This window comes from Molossus molossus, unplaced genomic scaffold (genome assembly GCF_014108415.1).
Source record: "Molossus molossus isolate mMolMol1 unplaced genomic scaffold, mMolMol1.p scaffold_m16_p_9, whole genome shotgun sequence".
Lineage (NCBI taxonomy): Eukaryota > Metazoa > Chordata > Mammalia > Chiroptera > Molossidae > Molossus > Molossus molossus.
Genome location: NW_023425403.1, coordinates 19,159,132 through 19,167,245, shown reverse-complemented (window position 1 = coordinate 19,167,245; position 8,114 = coordinate 19,159,132). Strand labels below are relative to the sequence as shown.

At 48.0% G+C, this 8,114-nt stretch overlaps 1 protein-coding gene across 2 annotated transcripts in view; it reads left to right on the top strand.

The window, feature by feature from the left end:
- Positions 1 to 4,346, top strand: part of PPP1R3B (protein phosphatase 1 regulatory subunit 3B) — a 10,394-nt gene extending 6,048 nt beyond the window's left edge. For both annotated transcript variants that reach the window (XM_036250130.1, XM_036250131.1), the window contains exon 2: positions 1,328 to 4,346. In XM_036250130.1, coding sequence (XP_036106023.1) covers positions 1,328 to 2,210 — 883 coding nt within the window. In that variant the 3' untranslated portion in view covers positions 2,211 to 4,346. The remainder of the gene's footprint in view (positions 1 to 1,327) is intronic.
- Positions 4,347 to 8,114: the final 3,768 nt, after the last annotated feature.

The following is an 8,114-nucleotide window of genomic DNA, read 5'->3' as shown; positions in this document are numbered from 1 at the left end:
GTATTAATTCTTTGCTGTCATACTTTTTGTAAAATATTTTCCAAGTTTGTCTATAATCTTTTGATTTTAATTGTTTTTTCACTTAAGAAATATAGTTTTTATGAGTCAGATTTAACCTAATCTTTAGAATTGATTCTCTTTGCTTTTTTATTCTTATAGAGGCTATTTTCACTGTAGAAAAAAAGAAAAATTCACTTACTTGAAAGGTTTAAAGATATTAAATGGTGTCCTGGCCAGTTTGCTCAGTCGTTAGAGCTTCGGCCTGTGGACCAGTGAGTCTCAGGTTCAATTATGGGAATGTACCTCGGTTGCAATTTGCAGTTTGTCCCCAGCCCTGGTCGGGTCATGCGGGAGGCGACCAGTTAATGTGTCCTTTTCACATTGATGTTTCTCTCTCTCTCCCTTCCTTCCACTCTATCTGAAGATAAATAGAAAAATATCCTCGCCTGAGGATTAAAAAATAATAATAATAAAATAAATAGATATTAAATTGCTGGATATTTTTAAAAGAAAGATATACTGGCCCTGGCCAGTTTGGCTCAGTGATTAGAGCGTTGGCCTGTGGTCCAGAGAGACCCAGGTTCGGTTCCCGCTAAGGGCATGTACCTTGGTTGCAGTTTGTTCCCGGCCCTGGTTGGGTCGTGTGGGTGGCAGCCACTTGATGTGTCCCTTTCACGTCGATGTTTCTCTCTCCCCCCCCCCCCCCCCGCTCTATCTGAACAAAAATGGAAAAATGTCCTCGGGTGAGGATTTAAAAAAAAAAGAAAGATATACTGGAATATAAAAATCTACTGTATACTTGATGAAAGCAGGTTGTGTCTGTCTTCACTATTGAGACCCAGTGTCTAGCAAAATGTCTGGCATATAGTAAACACCAATCAATATTTATGGGGTGAATTGATTTCTTTCCATCCTATTAAAACAGTGTTTACCAGAGTACGTTCCATAGAACATGTGTACTGACAGCAGGATGCTCCACCACAAAGGCTGTCCTGGTCCGATACCTTTGGGGAGTTCTGCAAACAGTGGGCTCTTTTATCAGTCCCCGTGGCATATTTGCATCCTGGAGGCTGTAAGATATCGTGACAGAAACACCTCCGAACTCAGTGTTAAAACCAGCAGTTCCATACTTTTGTGTTTGTTTTAACCTTGGACCGACCTCTTCCCCCATCCCCCATCCCCACGGTACACTCTTAATCTTGCTTGAAACCAAGGTTATGCTGGACCACACTGGAGTTCACACCGAACTGTAACCGTGTGGACAGAGATGAAGAAAAGCAGTGTCAGTCTGATCTCATCGCTGTTCCTCTCTTTTCCCCTTTGCCAGCGTTCTAGCCTGTTCCTCTGACCCAGCGATGGCCGTGGACATAGAGTGCAGATACAGCTGCATGGCCCCTTCCTTGCGCAGAGAGAGGTTCACCTTCAAGATCTCCCCAAAGCCAAGCAAACCTCTGAGGCCTTGTATTCAGCTGAGCCGCAAGAATGAAGCCAGTGGCGTGGTGGCCCCAACCGTGCAGGAGAAAAAGGTGAAAAAGCGAGTGTCCTTCGCAGACAACCAGGGGCTGGCCCTGACCATGGTCAAAGTGTTCTCAGAATTTGATGACCCGTTAGATATTCCGTTTAACATCACTGAGCTCCTAGACAACATCGTGAGTCTGACGACAGCAGAGAGCGAGAGCTTTGTTTTGGACTTTTCCCAGCCTTCTGCAGATTACTTGGACTTCAGAAACCGGCTGCAGACCGACCACGTGTGCCTGGAGAACTGTGTCCTGAAGGACAAAGCCATCGCCGGCACCGTGAAGGTGCAGAACCTCGCCTTTGAGAAGATGGTGAAAATCAGGATGACATTTGACACTTGGAAAAGCTTCACAGACTTTCCCTGTTGGTATGTGAAGGACACGTACTCTAGTTCAGACAGGGACACGTTCTCCTTTGACATCCGCTTGCCCGAGAAAATCCAGTCTTACGAGAGAATGGAGTTCGCTGTGTGTTATGAGTGCAGCGGGCAGACGTACTGGGACAGCAACAAAGGCAAAAACTATCGGATCACTCGGGCGGAGTTAAAGTCCACCCAGGGGACAGCCGAGCCACGAAACGGACCCGATGTGGGAATATCCTTTGACCAGTTCGGAAGCCCTCGGTGTTCCTATGGTCTGTTTCCGGAGTGGCCCAGTTATCTGGGGTACGAAAAGCTAGGGCCCTACTACTAGCGACCGCGCGTGACGGAGCATGGCTGAGTGGGTGCAGACAGGCCTGGCTGCAGCCACAGTGGGGTGGAGATGAAAGAGAAGCCGAGAGAATAGCTGAACTGCCATTAGGCACAGTTTTTGAAAAGAAAGGATCCTATTCATTTTTTCCTTCAATCAGCAAGTCCAACCTGGCTTAGATCACAGAACCGGTTTCGCACGCAGCGTGGCTGTGGTGTGCTGGTCTGTTTGGCACCTGTGGCAGCCACAAGGTGTGGGCAGGATGGTGCCAGAAGGGGTCTGGACAGGAACCAGGCCCTCAGGCAGTGCTGGTGAGGCGAGAGGGTGGTGGCTTCATCACGACACAACTTGGAGGGTGCCCGGGCTGTGCGGACGCGCAGCTGGGGAAAGTCAGCCACGCGAACGTCACTCCATCCCCAGCCACCTTCTGGACCCTTGCCGTTCGTCTTTGGGTGTTCTCCACCCAGCCAGGCCCTTCCGGCCTGTCGCTGCTGTCCCACCTCTACGTGGTCCTCATACTTTGTCTCCATGCAGTTGCTGGTGTTTTTCCTCAACCGTTCGTCTGATGTTCAGGAAAAGATAATAAAGGCAAATCAGCCTGTGAAACAGCATTTTCTCCTCCTGACCCCTGTGTGTGTTCCAGCAGAGAACACCCGACAGTGACCCGAAGTCCTATCACTGTGCAGTGGTCCAGATTGCTGGCTAGGACAGGCAGCACAGCCATGAGTGGGGCACATTTGGTTCTCCTCGTGGCTTTTGGGGGAGCTTTCTAAGAACTCAGTCTTACCCTGAGTCACCAGAGACTCGATGACAGGCGGTGTTTTAACGCTCGGCTGGTTTGCAGGTGCCTCGTTCTTCACACAAAGACTTGAGGTCTCCTCTTCTGGAGATTCACCTTTTGTGCTGTGTTCAGGACGTTTGGATTCGCAGATCCAATATATCCTCAAAGTCTTCCAGAAATGTTTGCTTTTACTTTGTGAATTACAATATCCAGGACACTTTACAAGCACCCAGGGACTTCGATCTGGGTGTTCTTATTTATGGTGTGTGAGTATGTGAAAGGGGTAGGGAAGAAAAACCTCACTAAGTTCTCGTATGTTTGCCAATTCTGAAATATCAGACATGAATTGTTCCTCACCATATTGGACTAAAGAATTAAAAATCCATTGGTTCATGTTGTTGTGAGACTCCTGGGACTTTCATTGTCAGATGGATCCCCAGATTCTGTGATTTTTCTTGGGCAAGGTTGGTTGGTTTGTACGTGGGGGTGTTTAAAATATTTTTTACATGTGTATTCGTAGAAGGTTGGGGGTTTTTCTGTTTTGTGTTTGTTTTCGGAGATTAAACAACTGTCCCATGTTCCTTGTGCCTGATTCACTGAAGTGAGGTTTTCCTGAGGGCAGCGGGAAGCTGGAGGCACAGCCACTGACCTCTGCAGGAGGAGTCTCCTTCGTTTGCATTTTCCAGACCAGTTAGGAATCTTCTGCCAGCTTCCGTGTAGATCACGCCGGGTGTCAGCAGGTATAGCGTGTCAGGCACAGAGTGTCCCGGCTCTTGGAGTTGGCTGGGTTTTTTTCTTTTTTGAACTTTAAAATGTTTTAACTTTTAAAATGATCTTTAAATGGTGTTTGATGTAATTCTTGCTCCTAAAACTGGCTGTTACTAGTCTGCAATCTAGTGCTTTATTTCGTGTGCCTCTCCCAGGTGGGTAGCACTGAGGGGTTCCATGATAACATAATTTATGGCAAAATCAGTTTACTTATGCTGAAATTGGGCAGAACTGTGTTTTACCTAAGCATATCTTACATCGAGGACACCGAGAGCACGTTGTGTTACAAATCTGGGACTCAGAACTAGTAAGAGTATAGATCTAAATTGAAGGGAAGCAAAACTACTTTTGTATAGGTCATGGATTTTGTTTGAAGAAGTCCCCTCCCTCCGCCTCCTTTGCAGGAAAGGTACAGGTACACTGTGGTTTACATGTCACGACTGCAGGTCATGAGACTACCCTGCGTTCATGAGAAAAATGCCTCAAGTGACTTTGTAGGTTTTCAATAACAGTGATCCTAAGACATTCCTGTGTCAAAATTTGAAATAGGGTAATTCAGTGATAAGTATCTCTTTTAAAACTGACGCAGCCCCCCCCCCCCCCTTTGCTCCCAGCTCTCCCTCGCTTTCTTTGCTGGCGGCTCTGGTTGCAAGCCGCCAGCCAGTGCACCTGGGACACCCACCCCACCAGGCAAGTCCGCACCTGCTTGCAAAGACCCTGCTCTGACTAAAGAATCTGGTTGCCCGACTTCTCTGTCAGCGTTACCATTCAGTGAGGTAGTAGAATCTGAAGAACACGGTCTTCTCCTCACCAGGCAGTCTCTCCCCTCTGTCTGGGTCCCAGAATCTTATTAGGTCGGGAACTGCCCCAGCGGAACCTCCCTTCCTGGTCACCCTCAGAGCCAGGTCTACACACTTCAGAGAGGGCAGGGTTCTCGGTTGTAGACTTGCCTGCAGCCTGACCTGTGGGTGTGACCCTCAGACAGCTCTCAGTCCTGGGGACTTCCCAAGCGCCCCAGAAGGCCCAGCCTCCTCCGGGGGCGGTGCTCCAGGAACGGGGGAGCAGCTCCATTCTTGTTTCTTATTTGTTCCCCAAAATGCCCTGGGGAGCATTTGCAGATTAGGTGCAATAAATAAGCTGGACTATATAAAGATACAATAAATAAGCTTTCAGTGTTTCTTGGAAGAGATGAAGCATTCGAGTGGGTTTCTTTCTCTCTCTTATTTAATATTCTTGTTACAGGGTTGCTGGTGAGAAATCATGGAGTTATGTAGTTCTCCAGAAATTAAGACAATTTCAGAATCAAGGTGGAATTTATTTTTTCTCTAAGATTTAATGTTAATGGTGACAAAACATGACTCTTTTAATGTTTTTTAAAGATGTAAATTTCGAACTGTTCCATGAATTTGTGGTTTTGATCTTTGCATATAATTTTAAAAACAAGCATCACTTGGATGTTACATGGGTTACATGTATGTTTATAAGCTCAAAAAGTGATTGTTGGCTCACTTTTTAGAAATGCCGTTTTCTGGCTCTTAGTGGACAGTGAATGAAAACCTTGGTGGTTTTTCCTTTGTTTCCGCTTTTAAAATCCCTCCACTGGATGTGGTTTGCTCTTTGCTCCGGGAGGTCCCGATCTCCTCAGCTCTTCGGAAGTGAGGACTGAAACTGGGGAAGTGGAACGTGTAGTGGGGTGTCTCGGGGTCACCCGCGGACGTTCGGCAGCTATGTTCACTTTCTGACGCGGACAGAGCCCGGACGCCGGGGCGGGGCTGCGGTTCCGCTGCTTCTCCCCGTGGTGGCTGGAGCCCCGTGTACAGCCGGGACTGCTTCTGCAGCCTTGTCCGTTCCTGGAGATCGCTGGGCCCCGGGGGAAGCCAAGGATGCAGCTGTGATGATGACGTTTCACTGTGACTTTCGATGTGAATGTCAACCTGAGACTCAGTTTCATTTGATGCCTACAAGTGCCTTGTCAAGTAATTTCCGCATTTAAAAGAAAATAAATATTTTTGTACACAAAGGGGAAATGCACTTTAAAATCACAACAATGGATGTATTTTGTGTGGTATAAGAGAGTGGTTTGTACCAAATGCAAAAATGCAATAAAGGTAGAAAGAAAAAACTGAAACTGTCCTACTTGAAAACTGCCTCTGTTGTGGGAGTCAGAGGCTGGGGAGAAAGCGTCTCAACAACATGTTTCCACATACAGAACATAGGTTTGCAAAGGGACAGGCACGATCCGTGAGCTGGCGAAGCTCGGGCAGAGGAAGGGGTGGCGTTCTAAGTGGTCACAGCAGCAGGTTATGGCTCGGAAAGTAAGTGCTGGGGAAGGAGCACAGGGGCCAGTGTTCTGAACCTATTTTTTGAAATGTTATTTTATTTTATGTTGTTAACGAGATGCATCGGGGTGACATTGGTTGATCAGGTGACAGATTTCAGTGTACATTCCTGCGATACGTCATCTGTCTGTCGCACTGTGTGCTCACCACCCAAGGTCAGATCATCTTCCGTCACTGTATGTGGGCCCCCTTTACCTCCTACTACCCTCAACCCCTTCCTGCTGGTAACCACCGCACTGTTCTTCCAGTCTGAGCTTTTGTTTGTCTTGTTTGTTCATTTGTTACTTTCAGTTTTATATCCATGTATGATTGAAATCATATGGTTCTTGACTTTTTCTGTCCAGCCTATTTTGCTTAGCGTGATATTCTGAATCTGTTCTTAGTGATCTGGGGCATGTCGCTTCTTACCCTCTCACTTGCTCATGAAGCATGTTTTTTGTTTCATGTACTCAAAGGTAGGAAAACTGCAGGTGACTCTCAGAGCTTTTAACTGCTCGATTTCACTGCAACCAGCAAAACCAGCCAGCTCCCGATGGGATGCCCTCTCCACTGGTCTTCTGACAGTCACCCTAAATAAGACTTCCAGACGTGTGATTTTAAAGTTCAGAGGTGGGGATGGAGGCAGAGGTGAGCGGCAGCCAGATGTTTCCTGTACATTGGCCTCTGCCCCCCCCCCCCGAGAAAGGCAGGGGTTCTGCAGGGCGAGGGGAACACAGGAAACTTCGCCCTGAGTAACAGATGCAAAAAGGAAGCTGCGTTACCGTAACTGCCTTTCCCAAGAACCTCAGACCTTGTCCACAATTTGCCTTCGTAGAAATGGGAAGGGGGGAGGAGTAAACTTTTTTTTTTTTTTTTAATGAATATCTATTTGCGATTCACTATGGTTTTCATAATCATATTATTCTAACTTGTGAGACAGACATTTCAGAGACGTCTGGAATAAAAAAGAAAAACACTTTCCCGGAGCAGTGTTCCCAGAATAGCAAATATTCGGCTCTCTGAATAATTCAGTTGAACATTTGCTGTCTGCCATGTGAAGGCAGCGCTGGGTGCTCCCTCTACCCAAGCCCTGCAAGAGACACTCACGTTTAGGTAAACCCCCGGGTGGCCGTGAAAGGCGGCGCGTCCTGCTGTGTCGTGGTGGTAGGGGGCAGGAAGTGTGGGTTGTGGCCACTCCCTGCCATCCCATTGACGGCTGCCCTGAAGGAGCCAGTGCTTCTAGCGGGAAGCAGAGACCAAGGGCTCTAGCAGTGCCCCGAGTCCTTCTGCGAGTTGGCCAGCGTGTTCCTTTTTAAAACGCTTCTAAATATAAACGTGCAAAAAGTACCATGTGCGCTATTTGCATTCTTCATAAAGTCACAGGAGTGAACAGCGTCCCAGACAACAGCTTGGACTTCACAGAAGCACGCATGTTCCCGCTGGAAGGGACGTCGGAGCGCTCCTGGTGGGTAAAGATGTGTGGGCCCCGAGTGTACCCACATTCACGTACTCGGCGACGAAGCCAGAGAGGACCGTGCGGGTCTTTCCCGCCTTTTCCAAGAACTGTCACCTCTGAACTGGAGTCGCTCTCACAGAACTGAGGTTAAAGTGGTGGCTCTGAAAAGAAGACCCTCGTGACGGAGGTGCCGTCCCCAGGGGCTGGCAGACACACACATCCCTCCCAAAGGCTCCCTTAGCACCGACGAGGACCGCCTGCCCGAGGAAGGGCAAGCTGGAGACACGCGAGTTCTAGACATGCCAGTCTCTGAAACAGCTGACAACGAATTCAAGCAGATATTTAAAAACATGGTGTGGGCCCTGGCTGGTTTGGCTCAGTGGTTAGAGTCCCGGGTTCGGTTCCTGCTAAGGACACGTACCTCGGTGGCAGTTTGTCCCCGGCCCCGGTTGGGGTCGTGTAGGTGGCAACCACTCGATGTATCTCTCTCACATCCATGTTTGTCTCTCTCTCTTCTTCCCTCTCTCCCTCCTGCTCTATCTAAAGATAGATGCAGAAATGTCCTCTGGTGAGGATAAAAAATA